Here is a 27,325-nt window from a genome sequence, read left to right as displayed (position 1 = left end):
TCCACTGCTCCCATTGTATGCTTGAGGAAAATCAGGCACAGAAATATTCAGTGATTTGTCTTAAATCACACAGAGGCAAGACAGGGAAGAGGATCCAAGTCTCCGATGTTTTATACACTATCATACAAAATTCCTGTGTTTCCCACGTTTGTCTAGAGCATCCCCAGTGAAATATAGCCATGCCTTACAACAAATGAATTTCTTTTCTCATTGCATTGTAGTGCCACCCAAGATCCTTATGCCAGAACAAGTTACTATTAAAGCTGGAAAGAAACTTCGAATTGAAGCCCATGTGTATGGAAAACCTCAACCAGTCTGTACCTGGAAAAAAGGAGAAGAACCTGTTGTCACATCTAGCCGCCTGGCAGTCCACAAAGCAGACTCTTCTTCAGTTCTTATCTTAAAAGATGTTACTAGAAAAGACAGTGGTTACTATAATCTCACTGCAGAAAACAGTTCTGGGTCAGACACTCAGAAAATCAAAGTTGTGGTCATGGGTAAGTTAAGCTTTTGCTAAAAAAATAAAAAATGCAACCATCAGAATCAAAACTCTTTCTTTCTCCTACCTTCATATTTTTACATGCTTATCTTTTGTATTTCTGCAGATGCGCCAGGACCACCTCAGCCTCCATTTGACATATCTGAGATAGATGCTGATGCGTGTTCCCTGTCATGGCATATCCCTCTCGAGGATGGTGGTAGTAACATTACCAATTATGTGGTGGAGAAGTGTGATGTAAGCCGAGGCGATTGGGTCACAGCTCTGGCCTCTGTCACAAAAACTTCTTGCAGGGTTGGAAAACTTATCCCTGGGCAAGAGTACATCTTCCGAGTTCGTGCTGAAAATCGATTTGGCATTTCAGAGCCACTCCAATCTCCTAAAATGCTTGCTAAGTTCCCGTTTGGTAGGTTGTTTTTTTTTTCCCTGGGGAGGGATGACAAACTGTTCTGTGTTTCAATTCTAATAACAAAGCAAGGACTAACATGGCCTATCTCTTCATCTCCAGATGTTCCTAGTGAACCAAAGAATGCACGAGTCACGAAAGTCAACAAGGACTGTATTTTTGTGAAATGGGATAGGCCAGATAGTGATGGAGGCAGCCCCATTACCGGTTATCTGATTGAACGGAAAGAAAGGAACAGTCTGCTCTGGGTGAAGGCTAATGATACTCCTGTCCGTTCTACTGAATATCCTTGTGCTGGTCTTGTAGAAGGTCTAGAATATTCATTCCGGATCTATGCTTTGAACAGAGCTGGAAGCAGCTTACCTAGCAAACCAACAGAATATGTGACAGCAAGAATGCCAGTTGGTGAGTAAAATGTTTCCTTGTTTTCTCCATATCTTAAGTGCTGTGAGCAAAAATTAAATTTTAGGTATCTATTTCTAAATCTCTCCAGTAATCCCAGCACTTAGCATGGTAGGCACTTAATAAATGCTTATCGATTGACTGACTGGTATTCCCTTGCTTTTACTTAGCATCAATAATGTTTTCCTTTTCTTATTTTTATATAACTACAATGGACATTGCACAGTATCAAACACATAATAGCACCCCAAAACATTTGGTGATTTCTTGATTATTGAAATATTAGTTATTCATGTCCTGATGAGGTATTTAAAAGCTATATGTAAAGCAGAGGTGTCAAACTTGCAACATGTAGGCCAGCAAAGCTCCACATTGCTGCCATTGGGAAATGTTTAACAAAATAAATTAAAATGCAATACAGCATACATAATCTTAATTTGTGGTTTTCTAATTCAATATGTGGCCAGGAAGGCTTTCTGTTTCTACTTGAGTTTGACACCATTGATGTAAAAAAAAAATTACTTTCTTTGTTTCAAGTGATATTTTTTGACTTTTCTAATTATCTTTTGGGTTTTAGATCCTCCTGGGAAACCTGAAGTTATTGATGTTTCCAAGAATAGCGTGTCCCTTATCTGGGCTCGACCAAAGCATGATGGGGGCAGCAAAATCATTGGATATTTTGTTGAAGCTTGCAAGCTTCCTGGAGATAAATGGGTACGATGTAATACTACACCACACCAGATTCCTCAAGAAGAATATACAGCTACTGGTTTGGAAGAGAATGCTCAATATCAATTTAGAGCCATTGCCAAGACTGCTGTAAATATCAGCATGCCTTCAGAGCCTTCTGATCCAGTGACCATCCTAGCAGAAAATGGTAGGATTCCATTCCTAAGGATTGTGTATATCATTTGTATTTACCTACCCTTGTTATTAATGTGAAGAATGTCATAGTTAACTCTATGTGGATTAAGTCCTTTTATTTTTTTTTCAGTTCCTCCAAGGATAGAACTGAGTGTAGCAATGAAAGCTTTACTTACTGTAAAAGCGGGAACCAATGTTTGCCTGGATGCTAGTGTTTTTGGTAAACCCATGCCAACAATTTCATGGAAGAAAGACGGAATGCCTGTTACACCATCTGATATCATAAAAATGGCCACCAAGCGGAATCTTTGCACTTTGGAACTATTTTGTGTAAATAGAAAGGATTCAGGAGACTATACTATTACTGCTGAAAACTCAAGTGGTTCCAAATCAGCCACTATTAAGCTGAAAGTATTAGGTAATTCAATTCAATATTTATTAAGCTCTTAATACGGTTCAAGGCTCTGGGATACAGTGGCAAAAAGTACAAGAATCCCTTTACATTCTTTATATGCTTTCCATTCTATTGGATGGAAGGGAGAGAAAAACATGCACATGGATAAATAATTTGAGGAGGGAAAGAGCATTAACAACTGGGGAAAATCAGAGGTTTGACAAAAGGAGTGATCCATGAGCTGAACTTTGAAGGAAAATGAGGATTCTGAAACAGAGACATGAAGAGGGACTGAATTCCAGGCAGACTGAAAATCATATTTGATTAACTAAGATGATGTAAATATCAACCAAAAAATGGCCAAAGCATCATAAATAGGAAATGATATATGATAAAAAAAAAGGATGCAAATCTATCTCAATTGCAGAATCCTAAAAGTTAGAGCTAGAAAAGACCTTTTTGTGCTCTAGATTTAGCCCTACACTCTCATTGCACAGATAAAGAACAGAGAAATTAGGTGACTTGCCCCAAGTCACACAGTTAGTTTTTAGTGGGCAGAGTCAGAACGCAGAACCACCAGTTCAGTGTTCTTGCCATGCTGACTTTTAAAATTATAATTAAAACAAAGATTTTATTCTATCTTTTTGTATCTTTCAGATAAACCTGGTCCTCCAGCATCTGTTAAAATCAATAGAATGTATTCAGATCGTGCAATGCTTTCTTGGGAACCTCCTCTTGAAGATGGAGGTTCAGAAATTACTAATTACATTGTCGACAAGCGTGAGACAAGCAGACCTAACTGGGCACAAGTCTCTCCCAATATTCCTATCACCAGTTGCAGTGTGGAGAAACTAATAGAAGGTCATGAATATCAGTTCCGTATTTGTGCTGAAAATAAATATGGTGTTGGAGATCCAATTTTCACTGAACCAGCAATTGCTAAAAATCCATATGGTAATAATACTTCTCTACAAATATTATCTTTTATTGAAAATATTTGTAAAACATGAAGCTAATTTCTCAAATGAATCTTTACAGACCCACCTGGACGTTGTGATCCTCCTGTAATTAGCAACATAACAAAAGATCACATGACAGTAAGCTGGAAACCACCAGCAGATGATGGCGGTTCACCCATCACTGGCTATTTGCTGGAGAAGCGAGAAACTCATGCAGTCAACTGGACTAAAGTCAACAGGAAACCTGTTATAGAAAGAACTATAAAAGCAACAGGTCTCCAAGAAGGAACTGAGTATGAATTCCGTGTAACAGCTATAAATAAAGCTGGACCTGGCAAGCCCAGTGATGCCTCTAAAGCAGTATATGCTCAAGATCCTCTATGTAAGTTTCACTGGAAGATTAACGTATTCCCCCTCCTATGTCTCTTTTGTCTGTAAATCATTTCAGGCATATAAGAAAGATGTACTAATCATTATTTCTTCTTTTCTTTTTTAATCCTTAGATCCTCCTGGCCCACCCGCCTTCCCCAAAGTAATTGATACCACCCGAAGCTCTGTGAGTCTTTCATGGGGTAAACCAGCATATGATGGTGGAAGTCCTATTATTGGATATTTAGTTGAGGTGAAGAGAGCTGACTCTGATAACTGGGTGAGGTGCAACTTGCCAGAGAATCTAAAGAAAACACGCTTTGATGTTACTGGCCTCATGGAAAATACTGAATATCAATTCCGTGTGTATGCTGTCAATAAGGTTGGCTACAGTGATCCCAGTGATGTACCTGACAAACATGTGCCCAAGGACATCTTAAGTAAGTGCTAATGGGTGAAAGGAGAAGTGACTAAGTGAAAATATTTTTAGAAATAAAGACCTTTAAGTTCTTGAGATATACTGCAGTATTGAAAACTCTGTGAATTTGTGTTGAGACCTCTAGTAGTAAGCCAAAGATTTGCAATGTGATTTGTAATTGATAATGATAACTTTTTTCACGACTGTGAGAATATTCCATAACTTGGACAGAGGATTGGGATAAGTATGTTTGCCGTGATAAGAAACAGACTCTTTTTATTTTTGTTATTATAGAGAGCTCAGTCAATTTCTCTTTTCACAAATATTTTCTTTCTGTTTAAGCCAATTACTAGCTTCTATCATTTTAGTCTTCTCCTAATATTATATTTTCTCAACCAATTTTCTTCTTTTTTTCAATTTTAAATAACTTGGTAATATAGTATAGTGCCTAATCTATCTGTCTTCCTGCCTGAAATAATTATAAAGATCAGAAGAGTATACATTATAATTATAGGTAGATTACAGAATACTATCTTCATTAAAGTTAGATGGAATGATAATCATTAAGATCAGGATGAGAATTAAGAATAACATATCTATTTTCTTGAAATAAAAATAGGGGTAGTAAGCATACATAGGAAATAAGGAGTGAGTATTCCCATATACAAGAAGAATCCAAGCCACAAAAAAACCCAACTAATTATAGATTAATAGACGATGTGGAATACTGGAAGACTGATGTGATAAGAGCTATGTAAATAATTAGAGGAAGGACAGGAAATGTTTGGTTGGGATTATAAGGATCAGATTTGTTGAATTTTCATAATAAATTGTTTTTATACGTTTAATTTTTTTTACCAAAAAAAAAAACAAAAAAACCAGTTCCACCTGAGGGAGATCTTGATGCTGACCTGAGAAAAACACTCATATTACGTGCTGGAGTTACAATGAGACTTTATGTACCAGTAAGAGGACGTCCACCTCCAAAGATAACGTGGTCTAAGCCAAATGTCAACCTGCGAGAGAGGATAGGATTGGACATCAAGTCAACAGACTTTGACACTTTCTTGCGTTGTGAAAATGTGAATAAGTATGATGCTGGAAAATATATCTTGACCCTTGAGAACAGCTGTGGTAAAAAGGAGTATACTATTGTTGTGAAAGTACTTGGTAAGTATGAGTATAAAATAAGAAAAGTAATGGGAAATCATTGCATATATTTTTCCTTTGGAATGATTAGGTATTTCTTCATTTTAAATTTATCCAGATACTCCGGGACCACCAGTCAATGTGACAGTTAAGGAAGTATCCAGAGATTCAGCTTATGTTACTTGGGATCCTCCCATTATTGATGGTGGCAGCCCAATCATAAACTACGTCGTTGAAAAACGTGATGCAGAGAGAAAGTCATGGTCCACAGTGACAACTGAGTGTCCTAAAACAAGCTTCCGAGTATCTAACTTGGAAGAAGGAAAATCTTATTTCTTCAGAATTTTTGCTGAAAATGAATATGGCATTGGTGATCCTGGAGAAACACGGGATGCTGTAAAGGCTTCTGGTGAGGAAATGTGATTTTATTCAATATAGTTATGAATGACAGTATTAACATTCATTGGAAACAGACTTACCAGAGTTTTTGTGTTTTAGAAACCCCTGGACCAGTGGTGGACCTGAAAGTTACATCTGTAACTAAGTCATCATGTACCATAAGCTGGAAGAAGCCTCGCAGTGATGGTGGAAGCCGAATTACTGGATATATAGTGGACTTCATGACTGAAGAAAACAAGTGGCAAAGAGTCATGAGGTCATTGAACCTTAACTATTCCACAAAAGATTTGATAGAAGGAAAGGAATATACTTTCAGAGTAAGAGCTGAGAATGAAAATGGAGAGGGAACTCCAAGTGAAATCACTGTTGTGGCAAAAGATGATGTTGGTAAGCACATTCTCATACATACATTATCTTTTTATTTTCATCAGCAATATGCTGGGGTTTTTAAAATGCATTTATTGGTAGATATTTTGTTAGTCATTGACAATTTCTTTTAGCACTGTATTAAGTAAGGGAAAACAAGCTACCTAGGCTCAAAAAATAATAATTTATCTGTACTGTTTTACAGTGGCTCCTGATCTTGATTTGAAAGAGTTGCCTGATTTGTGCTACTTAGCTAAAGAAAATAGCAATTTCCGTCTAAAGATCCCCATAAAAGGCAAGCCTACACCATCAGTAACCTGGAAGAAAGGTGAAGACCCCTTACCAACTGACACAAGGGTTAGTGTTGAGTCTACTGCAGTTAATACAACTCTTGTGGTATATGATTGCCAAAAGTCTGATGCTGGAAAATATACAATCACACTGAAGAACACTGTTGGCACTAAGGAAGGAACTCTGTCCATAAAAGTGGTTGGGAAGCCTGGCATTCCCACTGGACCAATCGCATTTGAGGAAGTCACAGCAGATGCCATTACCTTAAAGTGGAAACCTCCAAAGGATGATGGTGGTTCTGAAATTACCAACTACATCCTAGAGAAAAGAGATTCTGTAAACAACAAATGGGTCACATGTGCCTCAGCTGTCCAGAAAACCACCTTCAGAGTTACAAGGCTTCATGAGGGAGTGGAATATACTTTCCGAGTCAGTGCTGAAAATAAATATGGTGTAGGCGAGGGCCTTAAATCTGAGCCCATTGTTGCCAAACATCCATTTGGTATGTATCTGAAAGTCAGAAATCAAAATGCAAAACATTGGGATTTTTTCTTTATTGTAACCTTATGTTATTGTTTTCCTAGATGTACCAGATGCTCCTCCACCCCCCAATATCGTGGAGGTCAGACATGATTCTGTTAATCTAACTTGGACAGATCCTAAAAAAACTGGTGGCTCACCAATCACAGGTAACATATTTGATTTTACATTTTATTTTCATTTTCCCTTCCTACTATGTTCTCCTAAAGGATTTAAATATAGATCCTCACCTTTTAGTTGTACTGGCATATAACTTTAACAGTTCTTTAATATTTCCCTTTTAGTGCATTGCTTAATATTCAGAATTTGCTAAAGCACTTCACTGACAAAGAACTTTGTTAGTGGCATATAAATATTTTTGTAAGTTAAAACTTTCATCAAAAGAAAAAGAAAAGTTGCCCTAAAAAAACCCTTTGTTTAGTACACTGACAAGCAGTAATGTAATCTTGGATAATCATGTAATTGTTGACAGTGATGAGCAATTGCTTGATTGGTGTGTGCATGTATAGGGCTTATAACTGAAACCTTGCTTTGAAGCTATTAATCATGAGACTATTGATATCTTCCATTTGGATTAAAATACCATCTTCTTCTTTGGTAGGGTATCATATTGAATTCAAGGAGAGGAACAGTCTTATGTGGAAGAGAGCTAATAAGACACCCATTAGAATGAAAGACTTCAAAGTAACAGGGTTAACTGAAGGTCTTGAATATGAATTTAGAGTTATGGCGATCAATTTGGCTGGAGTTGGCAAACCAAGTCTGCCATCTGAGCCAGTTGTGGCACTTGATCCAATTGGTAAGTCATTCAGAGAGGGGAAGATGCCTAGTCTCATTTGCATCATGAAGAAAACATTGACATTTGCTTGACCTCGGTTTTGTTTGTCTTATTTTACTTTTTTTTCAGATCCCCCTGGAAAACCTGAGGTGATTAATGTCACAAGAAATTCCGTGACTCTCATTTGGACTGAACCTAAATATGATGGTGGTCATAAACTAACTGGATACATAGTGGAGAAACGGGATCTGCCTTCAAAGTCTTGGATGAAGGCAAACCATGTTAATGTCCCAGACTGTGTCTATACTGTAACTGATCTTGTTGAAGGTGGAAAATATGAATTCAGAATTAGAGCCAAGAATACTGCAGGAGCTATCAGTGCTCCATCAGAAAGCACAGGAACCATTATTTGCAAGGATGAATATGGTATGTGTTAGTTTATTTTCTTTTTCTTTGTTTATATTTGTCTTTTGTTTCATATCTGATATTTCATCAACGTAGGGAACTCTTGATTTGGAAACTCACTCCATTAACATAGATCAATAACTCATATGTAGCATATATCCTAGAGAGTTACTTGAGATGTTAAGTGACATGCTCATAGTTTCAAAGCCTATATATGTCTTGGTTGAAACCCAGTCTTCCTGATTTCAAGACTATGTATCTTCTACAAACTATATCTTATTCCTCATTTAAATACATAAAAGCATTAAAATAACACAAACATCCTTCTCTCCCTTTTTCTGACTAAAAAATGTCTTCTTTTTACAGAGGCACCATCCATTGTCCTTGATCCTACCATAAAGGATGGCTTAACAGTAAAAGCAGGAGATACCATTGTTTTGAATGCCATCAGCATCCTTGGCAGACCACTTCCAAAATCAAGTTGGTCCAAGGCAGGAAAAGACTTTAGGCCATCAGACATTGTCCAGATTAGTTCAACTCCAACATCTTCCATGCTCAGTGTTAAATATGCCTCCAGAAAAGATGCAGGAGAATATACAATCACTGCCACTAATCCTTTTGGAACAAAAGGGGAGCATGTACGTGTGACAGTTCTGGATGTTCCTGGCCCACCAGGACCTATTGAAATCAGCAATGTCTCAGCTGAAAAAGCTACCCTTACATGGACACCTCCACTGGAAGATGGAGGTTCTCCAATTAAGTCTTATGTTCTTGAAAAGAGAGAAACTAGCCGACTTTTGTGGACAGTTGTTTCTGAAGATATTCAATCTTGTCGCCATGTGGTGACCAAGCTGATCCGAGGAAATGAATACCTCTTCCGTGTCTCAGCCGTGAATCAGTATGGTAAGGGTGAACCTGTACAATCAGAACCAGTCAAAATGGTGGACAGATTTGGTAAGTAAAACACTTAAGAAGTTAATCACTTGAGAATTTAGGTGTTTTTCTATATACCTGTGTTTTTCATAAATTCTTCTTCCTCTTAGGCCCTCCTGGCCCTCCTGGCAAGCCAGAAGTATCAAATGTGACCAAGAATACTGCCACAGTCAGTTGGAAAAGACCAACTGATGATGGTGGTAGTGAAATCACAGGATACCATGTGGAAAGGAGAGAAAAGAAAGGTCTGCGATGGGTGCGAGCAACAAAGACCCCTGTGTCTGACCTCAGATGCAAAGTGACAGGACTTCAGGAAGGAAACACATACGAATTCCGTGTCAGTGCAGAAAATAAAGCAGGAATTGGCCCACCAAGTGATGTTTCAAATTCAGTACTAATGAAAGATACAGCATGTTAGTATTCTTCTTTTCCATATAGTGTTATCTTCAGAGTATTGATTGTTATTAAATTATTAAGATTTTTATATTAAATTGGTTGTTAAATATATTTAAGGGACAATTAATATGTACTTTTGTTTTCATATTAATCTCACAGATCCACCAGGACCACCTTCAAATGCACGAGTGACTGATACAACAAAGAAATCTGCTTCTTTAGCTTGGGGCAAACCCCATTACGATGGTGGACTTGAAATCACAGGTTATATAGTAGAGCATCAAAAAGAAGGAGAGGAGACCTGGATAAAAGATACAACAGGAACTGCCCTCAGGATCACAGAATTTGTTGTTCCTGATCTTCAAACAAAAGAAAAATACAATTTCAGAATCAGTGCCATCAATGATGCAGGTGTTGGAGAGCCAGCAGTGATTCCAAATGTTGAAATTATAGAGCGTGAATTGGCTCCTGATTTTGAATTAGATGCAGAGCTTCGAAGAACACTTGTTGTTAGAGCAGGGCTAAGTATTAGAATATTTGTACCAATTAAAGGCCGTCCAGCTCCTGAGGTCACTTGGACAAAAGATGGTGTAAACCTCAAAACCCGTGCCAACATTGAAAACACAGAATCATTCACTCTTCTGATTATTCCAGAATGTAATAGATATGATACTGGCAAATTTGTGATGACTATAGAGAATGCTGCTGGTAAAAAAAGTGGCTTTGTCAATGTTAGGGTCTTGGATACACCTGGGCCTGTGCTCAATCTGAGGCCTACTGAGATCATGAAGGACAGCGTCACCCTACACTGGGACCTGCCTCTGATAGATGGGGGCTCTCGCATAACAAACTACATCGTGGAAAAACGTGAAGCCACACGGAAATCTTATTCTACAGTTACAACCAAGTGCCATAAATGTACTTACAAAGTGACAGACTTATCTGAAGGGTGTGAATATTTCTTCCGAGTAATGGCAGAAAATGAATATGGAATTGGTGAACCAACAGAAACCACAGAACCTGTAAGGGCCTCCGAGGCGCCATCACCACCAGATAGTCTTAATATCATGGACATAACTAAGAGCACAGTCAGCCTGGCATGGCCTAAACCAAAGCATGATGGAGGCAGTAAGATCACTGGCTATGTGATTGAAGCCCAGAGAAAAGGCTCGGACCAGTGGACACACATCACAACCGTGAAGGGATTAGAATGTGTTGTAAAGAACTTAACTGAAGGAGAAGAATACACTTTCCAAGTTATGGCAGTGAACAGTGCTGGGAGAAGTGCCCCAAGAGAAAGCAGGCCAGTCATTGTAAAAGAGCAGACAATGCTTCCGGAATTGGACCTTCGTGGCATTTACCAGAAGCTGGTCATTGCCAGGGCTGGTGAGAATATCAAAGTTGAGATTCCAGTGCTTGGTCGACCTAAACCAACTGTCACATGGAAAAAAGGAGACCAAATTCTTAAACAAACCCAAAGAGTTAATTTTGAAAATACTGCCACTTCAACTATACTAAATATCAACGAATGTATAAGAAGTGATAGCGGACCTTACCCACTCTCAGCAAAGAATATTGTAGGAGAAGTTGGAGATGTCATCACCATTCAGGTGCATGACATCCCAGGCCCACCAACTGGCCCAATCAAGTTTGATGAAGTTTCATCTGATTTTGTTACCTTTTCTTGGGAACCTCCAGAGAATGATGGAGGAGTACCCATCAGCAACTATGTTGTTGAAATGCGTCAGACTGACAGTACCACATGGGTTGAATTGGCAACCACTGTAATACGTACCACATATAAAGCAACTCGCCTTACTACTGGAGTGGAGTATCAATTCCGGGTAAAAGCTCAAAACAGATATGGAGTTGGACCAGGTATCACCTCAGCATCTGTCATTGCCAGCTATCCATTTAAAGTTCCCGGACCTCCTGGTACTCCTCAAGTAACTGCAGTCACCAAAGAATCGATAACCATTAGTTGGCATGAGCCTCTAACTGATGGTGGAAGTCCCATTTTAGGGTATCATGTTGAAAGAAAGGAAAGAAATGGCATTCTCTGGCAGACAGTGAGTAAGGCATTGGTCCCAGGGAACATTTTTAAATCAAGTGGCCTAAGCGATGGCATTGCTTATGAGTTCCGAGTGATTGCAGAAAATATGGCTGGCAAAAGCAAACCAAGCAAGCCGTCTGAACCTACACTTGCCTTGGACCCCATTGACCCACCTGGGAAACCAATTCCTCTCAATATTACTCGACATACAGTAACACTTAAATGGGCTAAGCCTGAGTATACTGGAGGATTCAAGATCACTAGCTACATTATTGAAAAGAGAGACCTCCCCAACGGTCGCTGGCTGAAGGCCAACTTCAGCAATATTTTGGAAAATGAATTCACAGTCAGTGGCTTAACAGAGGATGCTGCGTATGAATTCCGTGTGATTGCCAAAAATGCTGCTGGTGCTGTAAGTCCACCATCCGAGCCTTCAGATGCCATAACATGCAGAGATGATGTCGAAGCACCGAGGATTATGGTGGATGTTAAATACAAAGACACTCTTGTATTAAAAGCAGGTGAAGTTTTTAAACTCGAAGCAGATGTTTCTGGTCGACCACCACCAACAATGGAATGGACCAAAGAGGGAAAGGAGCTTGAAAACACAGCAAAATTAGAAATAAAAACAGCAGATTTCTCTACAAATCTAGTTAACAAAGATTCATCAAGAAAGGATAGTGGGGCATATGTACTTACAGCTACTAATCCTGGTGGTTTTGCCAAACACATTTTCAATGTTAAAGTTCTTGATAGACCAGGCCCACCTGAAGGACCTTTGGCTGTGACTGAAGTCACTGCAGAAAAGTGTGTATTATCATGGTTGCCTCCACTAGATGATGGAGGTGCCAGCATCGACCACTATGTAGTGCAAAAACGTGAAACTAGCAGATTGGCATGGACAAATGTAGCCTCTGAAGTACAGCTAACAAAACTAAAGGTTACCAAATTATTGAAAGGCAATGAATATGTGTTCCGTGTTATGGCTGTTAATAAATATGGGGTAGGAGAACCTCTTGAATCAGAACCTGTCCTTGCAGTAAACCCATATGGACCCCCAGATCCACCCAAAAATCCTGAAGTTACAGCTATTACTAAGGACTCTATGGTTGTCTGCTGGGGACATCCTGATTCTGATGGTGGAAGTGAAATAATCAATTACATTGTGGAACGCCGAGATAAAGCTGGCCAACGCTGGGTGAAATGTAATAAAAAAGCTCTCACTGACTTAAGATATAAGGTATCTGGACTGACAGAAGGGCATGAGTATGAGTACAGGATCATGGCTGAAAATGCTGCTGGAATTAGTGCACCAAGTGCTACGAGTCCATTTTATAAAGCTTGTGATACTGTATTTAAACCTGGCCCACCAGGAAATCCACGTGTTCTAGATACAAGCAGATCATCAATTTCAATTGCTTGGAATAAACCAATCTATGATGGTGGCTCAGAAATCACAGGGTATATGGTTGAGATAGCACTGCCTGAAGAAGATGAGTGGAAGATTGTCACACCACCAGCAGGACTCAAGGCAACCTCTTATACTATCACTAACCTCAAAGAAAATCAAGAATATAAAATCCGTATCTATGCCATGAATTCTGAAGGAATTGGTGAACCTGCACTTGTTCCTGGAACTCCAAAGGCTGAGGAAAGGATGCTGCCTCCAGAGATTGAATTGGATGCTGACCTACGAAAAGTTGTCATCATAAGGGCTTGCTGTACCCTAAGGTTGTTTGTTCCAATCAAAGGAAGACCAGCACCAGAAGTGAAATGGACAAGAGAACATGGAGAATCTTTAGATAAAGCTAGCATTGAATCCACAAGCTCTTATACCTTGCTTATTGTTGGAAATGTCAACAGGTTTGATAGTGGCAAATATATACTAACTATAGAAAACAGCTCAGGTAGCAAATCAGCGTTTGTCAATGTCAGAGTTCTTGACACACCAGGACCACCCCAGGATTTGAAAATAAAAGAAGTCACTAAATCATCTGTCACACTAACTTGGGAACCTCCTCTCCTAGATGGAGGCTCCAAGATAAAGAACTACATTGTTGAAAAGCGTGAATCCACAAGAAAAGCTTACTCAACTGTTGCAACAAATTGCCATAAGACTTCCTGGAAAGTAGACCAACTTCAAGAAGGCTGCAATTATTATTTTAGAGTTCTGGCAGAAAATGAGTATGGAATTGGTCTCCCAGCTGAAACTGCAGAATCTGTTAAAGCATCAGAAAGACCACTTCCTCCAGGAAAGATAACTCTACTAGATGTCACAAGAAATAGTGTGTCACTCTCTTGGGAGAAACCAGAACATGATGGAGGAAGTAGAATTCTAGGCTACATCGTGGAGATGCAGAGCAAAGGAAGTGATAAGTGGGCAACGTGTGCCACAGTCAAAGTCACCGAAGCCACAATTACTGGGTTGATTCAGGGTGAAGAATATTCATTCCGTGTTTCAGCCCAGAATGAAAAGGGAATCAGTGATCCTCGACAGCTTAGTGTACCAGTGATTGCCAAAGACCTGGTCATCCCACCAGCCTTCAAACTGTTATTTAACACTTTCACAGTGCTAGCCGGTGAAGATCTAAAAGTTGATGTCCCATTTATTGGACGTCCAACTCCAACCGTGACCTGGCACAAAGATGATGTGCCTCTGAAACAGACTACTAGAGTAAATGCAGAAAGCACGGAAAATAGCACACTGCTGACAATAAAGGAAGCATGCCGAGAAGATGTTGGACATTATATAGTTAAACTTGCAAATTCAGTAGGTGAAGCCACTGAAACCCTTAATATTATTGTTCTTGACAAGCCAGGACCTCCTACTGGACCAGTTAAAATGGATGAAGTAACTGCAGATAGTATTACTCTGTCCTGGGAACCACCAAAATATGATGGTGGAAGTTCCATCAATAATTATATTGTAGAGAAAAGGGACACTTCTACAACTACCTGGCAAATTGTATCAGCTACTGTTGCAAGAACAACAATAAAAGCCTGCCGACTAAAGACTGGCTGTGAATATCAGTTCAGAATCGCAGCTGAAAACAGATATGGAAAAAGTACTTACCTCACTTCAGAGCCTATTGTAGCCCAATATCCATTCAAAGTTCCTGGACCTCCAGGAACACCTTTTGTGACAGCTTCTTCCAAAGACAGTATGGAGGTCCAATGGAATGAGCCAGTCAATGATGGTGGTAGCAAAGTTATTGGTTATCATTTAGAACGTAAAGAGAGAAATAGCATCCTCTGGGTAAAATTGAACAAAACACCTATTCCACAAACCAAATTTAAAACAACTGGCCTTGAAGAAGGAATTGAGTATGAATTTAGAGTCTGCGCAGAAAACATTGTGGGCATCGGCAAGCCTAGTAAAGTGTCTGAGTGCTATGTAGCCCGTGATCCATGTGATCCACCAGGTCGGCCAGAAGCAATCATTGTCACAAGGAACTCTGTGACTCTTCAGTGGAAAAAGCCTACCTATGATGGTGGAAGCAAAATCACTGGCTATGTTGTGGAGAAGAAGGAGTTACCAGATGGTCGCTGGATGAAAGCCAGTTTTACTAATGTCATTGAAACTCAATTTGAAGTAACTGGCCTAGTTGAAAATCAAAGATATGAGTTCCGAGTTATAGCACGAAATGCTGCGGGAGTATACAGTGAGCCATCTGAAAGCACAGGAGCAATCACAGCAAGAGATGAAGTAGACCCTCCACGTATCAGTATGGATCCAAAGTACAAGGAGGCAATCATAGTCCATGCTGGAGAGTCATTCAAGATTGAAGCTGACATTTATGGCAAACCAATACCAACCACTCAGTGGACAAAAGGGGATCAAGAACTTCTGAACACAGCTCATTTAGAAATAAAAAGTACTGATTTTGCCACCTGCCTCAGCGTAAAGGAAGCAGTTCGTGTTGATAGTGGTAATTATGTACTGAAAGCAAAAAATGTTGCTGGAGAAAGATCAGTTACTGTAAATGTCAAAGTTCTTGATAGGCCAGGACCACCTGAAGGACCTGTTGCTGTGTCTGGAGTTACTGCTGAAAAATGCACATTAGCATGGAAACCCCCACTCCAAGATGGTGGTAGTGATATCATAAACTACATTGTGGAAAGAAGAGAAACTAGCCGTTTAGTTTGGACTGTGGTTGATGCCAGTGTGCAAACACTTAGTTGCAAGGTTACCAAACTCCTAGAAGGAAATGAATATATTTTCCGCATAATGGCTGTAAACAAATATGGTGTTGGTGAACCTCTTGAATCTGAACCAGTCATTGCCAAGAACCCATTTGTTGTGCCAGATGCACCAAAGGCACCAGAAGTTACTACAGTGACCAAAGACTCAATGACTGTTGTATGGGAAAGGCCAGCATCTGATGGTGGCAGTGAAATTCTTGGTTATGTCCTTGAAAAACGGGATAAGGAAGGCATCCGATGGACAAGATGCCACAAGGGTTTGGTTAGTGAATTGCGTTTAAGAGTAACTGGACTCCTAGAAAACCATCATTATGAATTCAGAGTCTCAGCTGAAAATGCTGCTGGTCTCAGTGAACCAAGTCTACCTTCTACTTACCAAAAAGCTTGTGATCCTATTTATAAGCCAGGACCACCAAATAACCCCAAAGTCACAGATATTACAAGGTCTTCGGTTTTCCTCTCATGGAGCAAACCAGTTTATGATGGTGGCAGTGAAATCCAGGGATACATAGTTGAAAAATGTGATGTAAGTGTTGGGGAATGGACAATGTGTACTCCACCAACTGGAATAAAGAAAACAAATATAGAAGTAGAAAAGCTATTGGAAAAGCATGAATACAATTTCCGTATCTGCGCTGTTAATAAAGCTGGAGTTGGAGAACATGCTGATGTACCTGGGCCTATTATAGTTGAAGAAAAATTGGAAGCACCAGACATCGATCTCGATCTAGAATTAAGGAAAGTAATAAACATAAGAGCAGGTGGTTCCTTGAGACTGTTTGTTCCCATTAGAGGTCGCCCTACACCAGAAGTTAAGTGGGGAAAGATGGATGGTGAAATCCGGGATGCAGCTATAATTGATGTCACTTCCAGCTTTACTTCTCTTGTCCTTGAAAATGTGAACAGATATGACAGTGGGAAATACACTCTCACCTTAGAAAACAGCAGTGGTACAAAGTCTGCCTTTGTTACTGTGAGAGTCTTGGATACACCAAGTCCACCTGTTAACCTTAAAGTGACAGAAATCACCAAAGACTCAGTATCAATCACATGGGAACCACCTTTGTTGGATGGAGGATCCAAAATAAAAAATTATGTTGTCGAGAAACGTGAAGCTACAAGAAAATCTTATGCTGCTGTTGTAACAAACTGCCATAAGCACTCCTGGAAAATAGATCAACTTCAAGAGGGCTGCAGTTATTACTTTAGAGTTACAGCTGAAAATGAATATGGTATTGGTCTTCCTGCCCACACTGCTGACCCGATTAAGGTTGCTGAAGTTCCACAACCTCCAGGAAAAATAACAGTGGATGATGTCACGAGAAACAGTGTTTCCCTAAGCTGGACAAAGCCAGAACATGATGGTGGCAGCAAAATTATACAATACATCGTTGAAATGCAAGCTAAGCACAGTGACAAATGGTCAGAGTGTGCCCGTGTTAAGAACCTGGAAGCAGTAATTACAAACTTAACCCAAGGAGAAGAATATCTATTTAGAGTTGTTGCTGTAAATGAAAAGGGAAGGAGTGATCCTAGGTCACTTGCTGTTCCAGTAATTGCCAAAGATCTAGTTATTGAGCCAGATGTAAGACCTACATTCAACAGTTACAGTGTCCAAGTTGGTCAGGACTTAAAAATAGAAATCCCAATTTCTGGACGTCCTAAGCCTACCATTACCTGGACAAAAGATGGTGAACCACTAAAACAGACAACAAGATTCAATGTTACTGATTTGTCTGACCTTACCGTGCTTACCATTAAAGAAACCCACAAGGAAGATGGTGGAATGTATGGAATCACAGTTGCCAATGTTGTTGGACAGAAATCTGCTTCCATTGAAATTATAACTCTAGACAAGCCTGATCCACCAAGAGGCCCTGTGAAATTTGATGAAGTCAGCGCTGAAAGTATTACGTTATCTTGGAATCCTCCATTATATACAGGTGGTTGCCAAATCACTAACTACATTGTTCAAAAGAGAGATACAACCACTACCCTATGGGAAGTTGTTTCTGGTACTGTTGCAAGAACAACCTTAAAAGTGACTAAGCTGAAAACTGGCACAGAATACCAATTCAGAATATTTGCTGAAAACAGATATGGACAAAGTTTTGCCTTAGAATCTGATCCTGTTGTAGCCCAATATCCCTACAAAGAACCAGGCCCTCCTGGCACACCATTTGTTAATACCACTTCTAAAGACTCTATGGTTGTACAGTGGCATGAACCAGTTAATAATGGTGGAAGTCCAGTCATTGGTTACCACCTTGAGAGAAAGGAAAGAAACAGTATTTTGTGGACAAAGGTCAACAAAACTATTATCCATGACACCCAGTTTAAAGTAGTTAACCTTGAAGAAGGTATTGAATATGAATTCAGAGTTTATGCTGAAAATATTGTTGGTATAGGCAAAGCAAGCAAAAGTTCAGAATGTTATGTAGCCCGGGATCCCTGCGACCCACCAGGAACTCCAGAAGCAATCATGGTCAAAAGAAATGAAATTACTCTACAGTGGACCAAGCCTGTATATGATGGTGGAAGCAAGATCACCGGCTATATTGTTGAGAAACGAGATTTACCTGAGGGCCGCTGGATGAAAGCCAGTTTCACAAACGTCATTGAAACAGAATTCACTGTCACTGGACTTACTGAAAACGAAAGGTATGAATTCAGAGTGATTGCAAAGAATGCTGCAGGTGCCATAAGTAAACCCTCTGACAGTACTGGACCCATAACAGCCAAGGATGAAGTTGAACTTCCAAGAATTTCAATGGATCCAAAATACAGAGACACAATTGTGGTCAATGCTGGAGAAACATTCAGACTTGAGGCTGATGTCTATGGAAAGCCCTTACCTACCATCGAGTGGTTGAAAGGAGATAAAGAAGTTGAAGAATCTGCTAGATGTGAAATAAAGAATACAGATTTCAAAGCATTAATCATTGTAAAAGATGCCATTAGAATTGATGGTGGACAATATATTTTAAGAGCTTCTAATGTTGCAGGTTCTAAGTCATTCCCAGTAAATGTAAAGGTATTAGACAGACCAGGGCCTCCAGAAGGTCCTATTCAGGTAACTGGAGTTACTTCTGAAAAATGCTCACTATCTTGGTCTCCACCCCTTCAAGATGGTGGCAGTGACATTTCTCACTATGTGGTTGAAAAGAGAGAAACCAGCCGACTTGCCTGGACTGTTGTGGCTTCAGAAGTGGTAACTAATTCACTGAAAGTAACCAAACTTCTAGAAGGAAATGAGTATGTTTTCCGTGTAATGGCTGTTAACAAATATGGAGTTGGTGAGCCTTTGGAATCTGCACCAGTACTAATGAAAAATCCATTTGTGCTTCCTGGTCCACCAAAGAACTTAGAAGTAACAAATATTGCCAAGGATTCCATGACAGTCTGCTGGAACCGTCCTGATAGTGATGGTGGAAGCGAGATTATTGGTTATATCGTAGAAAAGAGGGACAGAAGTGGCATTAGATGGATAAAGTGCAATAAGCGGCGAATTACAGATTTGCGATTAAGAGTTACAGGATTGACAGAAGATCATGAATATGAATTTAGAGTATCTGCAGAAAATGCTGCTGGAGTTGGAGAACCAAGTCAGGCTACAGTTTATTATAAGGCTTGTGACCCTGTGTTCAAACCTGGCCCACCCACCAATGCCCACCTTGTAGATACCACCAAAAATTCAATTACACTTGCATGGAGCAAGCCTATTTATGATGGTGGCAGTGAGATCCTGGGATACTTAGTAGAGATCTGTAAAGCAGATGAAGATGACTGGAAAGTAGTTACACCACCGACTGGCCTGAAAGTCACCCGATTGGAGATTTCAAAGCTTACTGAGCATCAGGAATATAAGATACGAGTTTGCGCTCTCAATAAAGTTGGTTTAGGTGAGCCTGCATCAGTACCCGGTACTGTGAAACCAGAAGATAAACTTGAACCTCCTGAACTTGACCTTGATTCAGAATTAAGGAAAGGAATAATAGTCAGAGCTGGTGGATCTGCCAGAATTCATATTCCATTCAAAGGCCGACCAACTCCCGATATCATTTGGTCTCGAGAAGAAGGTGAATTTACTGATAAAGTTCAAGTTGAAAAAGCCTTAAACTATACCCAATTATCAATAGATAACTGTGATAGAAATGATGCTGGAAAATACATCCTCAAACTGGAAAACAGCAGCGGGTCCAAAACTGCATTTGTTACTGTGAAAGTCCTAGATACTCCAGGACCTCCACAAAACTTGGCAGTTAAAGAAGTGAAGAAAGACTCTGTCACGCTGGTCTGGGAGCCACCTATAATTGATGGTGGTGCAAAGATTAAAAACTATGTAATTGACAAGCGAGAATCTACCCGAAAGGCATATGCTAATGTAAGTGCCAAATGCAACAAAACAAGTTTCAAAGTTGAAAATCTTACTGAAGGAGCCATTTATTACTTCAGAGTTATGGCAGAAAATGAATTTGGAGTTGGGGTTCCAGTGGAAACACTTGATGCAGTGAAAGCAGCTGAGCCTCCTTCACCACCTGGGAAGGTTATACTAACTGACGTGTCTCAAACCAGTGCATCACTTATGTGGGAGAAACCTGAACATGATGGAGGTAGCAGAGTTTTGGGATATGTGGTTGAAATGCAACCAAAAGGAACAGAAAAATGGAGTGTTGTTGCTGAGTCCAAAGTTTGCAATGCAGTTATTTCTAGTCTAAGTTCTGGGCAGGAATATCAGTTCCAAGTCAAGGCTTACAATGAAAAAGGAAGAAGTGATCCAAGAGTCCTTGGTGTTCCTGTCATAGCTAGAGATTTGACTATACAACCAAGTTTTCAGTTGCCATTTAACACATACAGTGTCCAGGCTGGAGAAGATCTTAAGATAGAAATACCAGTTATAGGTCGGCCTAGGCCTAAAGTTTCTTGGGTAAAAGATGGTGAGCCTCTTAAACAGACAACCAGAGTAAATGTTGAAGAAACTGCCACATCAACTATTCTGCACATTAAAGAAAGCAACAAGGATGACTTTGGAAAATATAAAATAACAGCATCAAATACTGCAGGCACAGCAACAGAAGATCTTAGCATAATAGTTTTGGAAAAACCTGGACCACCAGTTGGACCAGTTCGCTTCGATGAAGTTAGTGCAGACTTTGTAGTCATATCCTGGGAACCACCAATATACACTGGTGGCTGTCAGATAAGCAATTATATTGTAGAGAAACGTGACACAACCACTACCACCTGGCAAATGGTATCAGCAACGGTAGCAAGAACAACAATTAAAATAACCAAACTTAAAACAGGCAGTGAATACCAATTCAAAATTTTTGCTGAAAACAGATATGGAACAAGTTCCTCACTAGATTCTAAACCAGTTGTTGTACAATATCCATTTAAAGTACCTGGGCCACCTGGAACTCCTTTTGTGACATCAATATCAAAAGATCAAATGCTTGTAGAATGGCATGAACCAGTCAATGATGGTGGGAGCAAAGTTATTGGCTACCATCTTGAACAGAAAGAGAAAAATAGCATTCTTTGGATGAAGTTAAACAAAATCCCCATTCAAGACACCAAGTTTAAAACAACCGGACTTGATGAAGGCCTTGAGTATGAATTCAAAGTTTCTGCTGAAAATATTGTTGGCATTGGAAAACCTAGCAAAGTATCTGAATGCTTTGTTGCTCGTGATCCATGTGACCCACCTGGTCGCCCTGAAGCCATTGTTATAACAAGAAACAATGTCACATTGAAATGGAAGAAACCCGCCTATGATGGTGGTAGCAAAATAACAGGCTATATTGTAGAAAAGAAAGATCTACCTGATGGTCGCTGGATGAAAGCCAGCTTTACCAATGTGCTAGAAACAGAATTTACAGTGAGTGGACTTGTAGAAGACCAAAGATATGAATTTAGAGTAATAGCAAGAAATGCAGCTGGAAACTTTAGTGAGCCATCAGAAAGCACTGGTGCAATTACCGCTAGAGATGAAATTGATGCACCCAGTGCTTCCTTGGACCCAAAATACAAAGATGTGATTGTTGTTCATGCAGGAGAGACCTTTGTCCTGGAAGCTGACATTCGTGGTAAGCCTATACCTGACATTGTATGGATAAAAGATGGGAAAGAGCTTGAGGAAACAACAGCCAGGATGGAAATTAAATCTACCATACAAAAAACAACTCTTGTTGTCAAAGACTGCATAAGAACTGATGGGGGACAGTATATCCTGAAGCTCAGCAATGTTGGTGGTACAAAGTCTATACCAATAACTGTAAAAGTACTTGATAGGCCAGGACCTCCTGGACCACCTCTCAAAGTTTCAGGGGTTACTGCAGAAAAATGTTACTTGGCATGGAACCCACCTCTGCAAGATGGTGGTGCAAATATTTCTCATTACATCATTGAGAAGAGAGAAACTAGCAGACTCTCATGGACCCAGGTTTCAACTGAAGTCCAGGCCCTGAACTACAAAGTTACTAAACTTCTTCCCGGCAATGAGTATATTTTCCGTGTCATGGCTGTGAACAAATATGGAATTGGAGAGCCACTGGAATCTGAGCCTGTCATAGCCTGTAATCCATACAAGCCACCAGGTCCTCCTTCAACACCTGAAGCTTCAGCAATCACCAAAGATTCAATGGTAGTAACGTGGGCACGACCGGTAGATGATGGCGGAGCTGAAATTGAGGGCTATATACTTGAAAAGCGAGATAAAGGTGGCGTCAGATGGACTAAATGCAATAAGAAAACACTAACAGATCTACGACTCAGAGTGACTGGACTTACAGAAGGCCACTCCTATGAATTCAGAGTTGCGGCTGAGAATGCAGCCGGCATGGGTGAATTTAGCGAGCCATCTGTTTTCTATCGTGCATGTGATGCTTTGTATCCACCAGGTCCTCCAAGTAATCCTAAAGTAACAGACACATCTAGATCTTCAGTATCTCTGGCATGGAATAAGCCCATCTATGATGGTGGTGCTCCTGTTAAGGGCTATGTTGTGGAAGTCAAAGAGGCTACTGCTGATGAATGGACAACCTGTACACCACCAACGGGTCTACAAGGAAAGCAGTTCACTGTTACTAAACTTAAAGAAAACAGCGAATATAACTTCCGCATATGTGCCATTAACTCAGAAGGTGTTGGTGAACCTGCAACCATACCTGGCTCAGTTGTTGCTGCTGAAAGGATCGAGCCTCCTGAAATTGAACTTGATGCTGATCTAAGAAAGGTTGTCATTCTTCGTGCAAGTGCTACCTTGAGATTATTTGTTACCATCAAAGGCAGACCAGAACCTGAAGTCAAATGGGAAAAAGCAGAAGGCACTCTCACTGAGAGAGCCCAGATTGAGGTCACCAGCTCATATACAATGTTGGTTATTGATAATGTTACCAGATTTGACAGTGGTAGATATAACCTGACTCTAGAAAATAATAGTGGCTCCAAAACAGCTTTTGTTAATGTCAGAGTTCTTGATTCACCAAGTGCACCTGTGAATTTGACTGTGAAAGAAGTGAAGAAAGATTCAGTAACATTGTCTTGGGAACCACCACTTATTGATGGTGGAGCTAAAGTTACAAATTACATTGTTGAAAAACGAGAATCTACAAGAAAAGCATATGCCACTATTACAAACAATTGCACTAAGACCACTTTCAAAATTGACAATCTCCAAGAAGGGTGTACTTACTTCTTCCGTGTCTTGGCTGCAAATGAATATGGTATTGGTTTGCCAGCTGAAACAACAGAACCAGTTAAAGTGTCTGAACCACCCCTCCCACCTGGAAGAGTTACTCTTGTTGATGTGACACGTAACACAGCCACTATTAAGTGGGAGAAACCAGAAAGTGATGGTGGCAGTAAAATTACTGGTTATGTAGTAGAAATGCAGACTAAAGGAAGTGAGAAATGGAGCACTTGCACACATGTAAAGACACTAGAAGCCACAGTGTCTGGTCTGACTACTGGAGAAGAGTACACCTTTAGGGTGGCTGCAGTTAATGAAAAAGGGAAAAGTGACCCTAGACAACTTGGAGTACCAGTAGTTGCAAAAGATATTGAAATTAAACCCTCAGTTGAGCTTCCTTTCAACACTTTCAATGTTCAAGCTGGAGACCAACTCAAGATTGATGTGCCATTTAGTGGGAGACCTTTACCTACTGTAAGCTGGAAAAAAGATGGCCAAGCCTTAAAAGAGACAACTAGAGTAAACGTTCAGTCATCCAAGACAGTAACATCATTAATTATCAAGGAAGCTTCAAGAGAAGATGTTGGAAAGTATGAGTTATCTGTTTCAAACAGTGCTGGAGTTACAACGGTTTCTATTGCTGTGATTGTCCTTGACAGACCAGGACCTCCAGGACCTATACGTATTGATGAAGTTAGCTGTGACAATGTAACGATATCTTGGAATCCTCCGGAATATGATGGTGGCTGCCAAATTAGCAATTATATTGTTGAGAAAAGAGATACAACTTCTACAACATGGCAAGTAGTATCACAAGCAGTTGCAAGGACATCCATCAAGATAATTCGCCTGACAACAGGAAGTGAATATCAGTTCCGTGTTTGTGCAGAGAACCGTTATGGTAAGAGTACTTACACTGAATCATCAGCTGTCGTTGCAGAATACCCGTTCAGTCCCCCAGGTCCTCCTGGAACACCTAAAGTTGTACATGCCACAAAATCCACCATGATTGTAAGTTGGCAAGTGCCAGTTAATGATGGAGGAAGTCAAGTAATTGGCTATCACCTTGAGCATAAAGAAAGAAGCAGTATTCTTTGGACAAAAGTAAACAAAACTCTCATTACTGATACACAAATGAAAGTTTCTGGCCTTGATGAAGGACTGATGTATGAATATCGTGTGTATGCTGAGAATATTGCAGGAATTGGTAAATGCAGCAAGGCATGTGAACCAGTTCCTGCAAGAGACCCTTGTGGTCCTCCTGGTCAACCAGAAGTTACAAATATTACCAGAAAGTCTGTCTCCCTTAAATGGGCTAAACCCCGATATGATGGTGGGGCTAAAATCACAGGTTACCTTATTGAGCGCAGAGAACTGCCAGATGGTCGGTGGTTGAAGTGCAACTATACTAATGTACAGGAAACTTATTTTGAGGTAACTGAACTTACAGAAGATCAGCGTTATGAATTCCGTGTTTTTGCAAGGAATGCTGCTGACTCCATTAGTGAGCCATCTGAATCAACTGGACCTATTACAGTAAAGGATGATGTTGAGGCCCCAAGAATTATGATGGATGTCAAATTCCGGGATATTATTGTGGTCAAAGCTGGGGAAGTCCTTAAAATCGATGCAGACATTTCAGGACGACCTCTACCTGTAATATCCTGGTCAAAGGATGGTAAGGAGATTGAAGAAAGAGCAAAGACTGAAATTATTTCAACAGACAGCACAACTTTGTTAACAGTTAAGGACTGTGTGAGACGGGACTCTGGTCAATATGTGTTAACTCTTAAAAATGTTGCAGGAACTCGGTCTATGGCTGTTAATTGCAAAGTCCTTGACAGACCTGGGCCACCAGCAGGACCTCTAGAAATAAGTGGCCTAACTGCTGAGAAATGTTCACTTTCTTGGGGACCTCCACAGGAAGATGGTGGTGCAAGTATTGACTACTATATTGTAGAAAAACGCGAGACAAGCAGACTTGCATGGACAATTTGTGAAGAAGAATTAAAAACAACATCTTGTAAAGTAACCAAATTACTTAGAGGTAATGAATATATATTTAGAGTCATTGGTGTTAATAAATATGGTGTGGGTGAGCCTCTGGAGAGTGTGGCTGTAAAGGCACTTGATCCATTTACGGTGCCCAGTCCACCCACATCATTGGAGATCACATCTGTCACCAAAGATTTCATGACTTTATGCTGGTCAAGACCTGAGAGCGATGGAGGTAATGATATCTCTGGATACATCATTGAACGTCGAGAGAAAAATAGCTTACGATGGGTACGTGTGAACAAAAAACCAGTTTATGATCTGAGAGTAAAATCAACAGGACTTCGGGAAGGATGTGAATATGAATATCGGGTTTATGCAGAAAATGCTGCTGGTCTGAGCCTTCCAAGTGAAACATCACCTTTGATTCGAGCAGAAGATCCAGTGTTCTTACCCTCTCCTCCATCTAAACCTAAAATTGTGGACTCAGGAAAAACAAATATAACTATTGCCTGGATTAAGCCTTTGTTTGATGGAGGGGCCCCAGTTACTGGATACACAGTAGAATATAAGAAATCTGATGAAACTGACTGGTCAGTTGCCATCCAGAACTTACGGGGCACTGAGTATACAATAAGTAGTTTAACAACAGGGACTGAATATGTCTTTAGAGTAAGATCAATAAATAAGGTTGGTGCTAGTGATCCAAGCGATAGCTCAGATCCTCAAGTAGCAAAGGAAAGAGAAGAAGAACCTATATTTGACCTTGACAGTGAAATGAAGAAGACTTTGATTGTAAAGGCTGGTGCCTCATTTACAATGACTGTGCCTTTCCGAGGAAGACCAGTACCTAATGTAATATGGACTAAGCCAGATACTGATCTCCGTACTAGGGCTTGTATTGACTCTACAGATACCCGCACGTCACTTACTATTGAAAATGCCAATAGAAATGACTCTGGAAAATACACATTAACAATTCAGAATACTTTGAGTGCTGCTTCGTTGACCTTAGTCGTCAAAGTTCTTGATTCCCCTGGGCCACCAGTTAACATTAATGTTAAAGACATCACCAAGGAATCTGCAGTGTTATACTGGGATGTTCCTGAAAATGATGGTGGTGCTCCAGTGAAAAACTACCATATAGAAAAACGAGAGGCCAGTAAGAAAGCATGGGTCACTGTGACTAACAACTGCAATCGACTTTCCTACAAAGTGTCCAACTTACAAGAGGGAGCTGTTTACTACTTCAGGGTCTCTGGAGAAAATGAGTTTGGTGTTGGTGTACCCTCTGAAACCAAGGAAGGAGTAAAAATCACAGGTATGTTTCCTTAATAAGAAAAAGGAGCACCTGTTAAGGAATAATTTGAATCGTTCTAAGTAGTTTTTGTTTTAGTTTGAAGATCATGAATTTAATTTATAAAAAAAAGTATAGTTCCAGACAGGATTTCCACTAAAATTTCCAAATTTCTAAATTTCCAATTATGTGAAAATTTTCATACCTGGAACTATATTATTTTTAAGAATACATCAAGGATGTTTCATTTAGATATTTTATATTAATACAATTTGAATATAAGTAGAAATATTCCTTACAACCTAGTCTCTTGGGTCTTGGGTTTTGGTTTTTTTTTTTAATTTGTACTGAAAACCATTTGTAAGTAAATAAACCACTTACCCTGTAAGTGTGAAAGTAAGTGGTCATGTTTAAGTACAATTAGATAATTGTAGTTATCCTTAGCTGGCTGGGACAGAATTAAGCATACTCAAATTAGTGATGATAATAATAAGACACCTATAGAGTTGCTTGAAA

At 39.9% G+C, this 27,325-nt stretch overlaps 1 protein-coding gene across 50 annotated transcripts in view; it reads left to right on the top strand.

The window, feature by feature from the left end:
• The window catches only part of TTN (titin), a 325,993-nt gene that overhangs the window by 264,013 nt on the left and 34,655 nt on the right, over positions 1-27,325 (top strand). For all 50 annotated transcript variants that reach the window (XM_072612482.1, XM_072612462.1, XM_072612461.1 and 47 more), the window contains 18 exons: positions 222-497; positions 606-905; positions 1,008-1,310; positions 1,885-2,184; positions 2,302-2,589; positions 3,223-3,519; positions 3,604-3,906; positions 4,028-4,333; positions 5,194-5,481; positions 5,579-5,869; positions 5,959-6,246; positions 6,431-7,018; positions 7,101-7,205; positions 7,658-7,855; positions 7,964-8,260; positions 8,606-9,193; positions 9,283-9,585; positions 9,728-26,833. In XM_072612482.1, coding sequence (XP_072468583.1) covers positions 222-497; positions 606-905; positions 1,008-1,310; positions 1,885-2,184; positions 2,302-2,589; positions 3,223-3,519; positions 3,604-3,906; positions 4,028-4,333; positions 5,194-5,481; positions 5,579-5,869; positions 5,959-6,246; positions 6,431-7,018; positions 7,101-7,205; positions 7,658-7,855; positions 7,964-8,260; positions 8,606-9,193; positions 9,283-9,585; positions 9,728-26,833 — 22,425 coding nt within the window. The remainder of the gene's footprint in view (positions 1-221; positions 498-605; positions 906-1,007; positions 1,311-1,884; positions 2,185-2,301; positions 2,590-3,222; positions 3,520-3,603; positions 3,907-4,027; positions 4,334-5,193; positions 5,482-5,578; positions 5,870-5,958; positions 6,247-6,430; positions 7,019-7,100; positions 7,206-7,657; positions 7,856-7,963; positions 8,261-8,605; positions 9,194-9,282; positions 9,586-9,727; positions 26,834-27,325) is intronic.

The sequence above is a fragment of the Notamacropus eugenii genome, chromosome 5, assembly GCF_028372415.1.
Source record: "Notamacropus eugenii isolate mMacEug1 chromosome 5, mMacEug1.pri_v2, whole genome shotgun sequence".
NCBI classification, from domain to species: domain Eukaryota; kingdom Metazoa; phylum Chordata; class Mammalia; order Diprotodontia; family Macropodidae; genus Notamacropus; species Notamacropus eugenii.
This window is presented reverse-complemented; position numbering and strand designations above follow the sequence as displayed.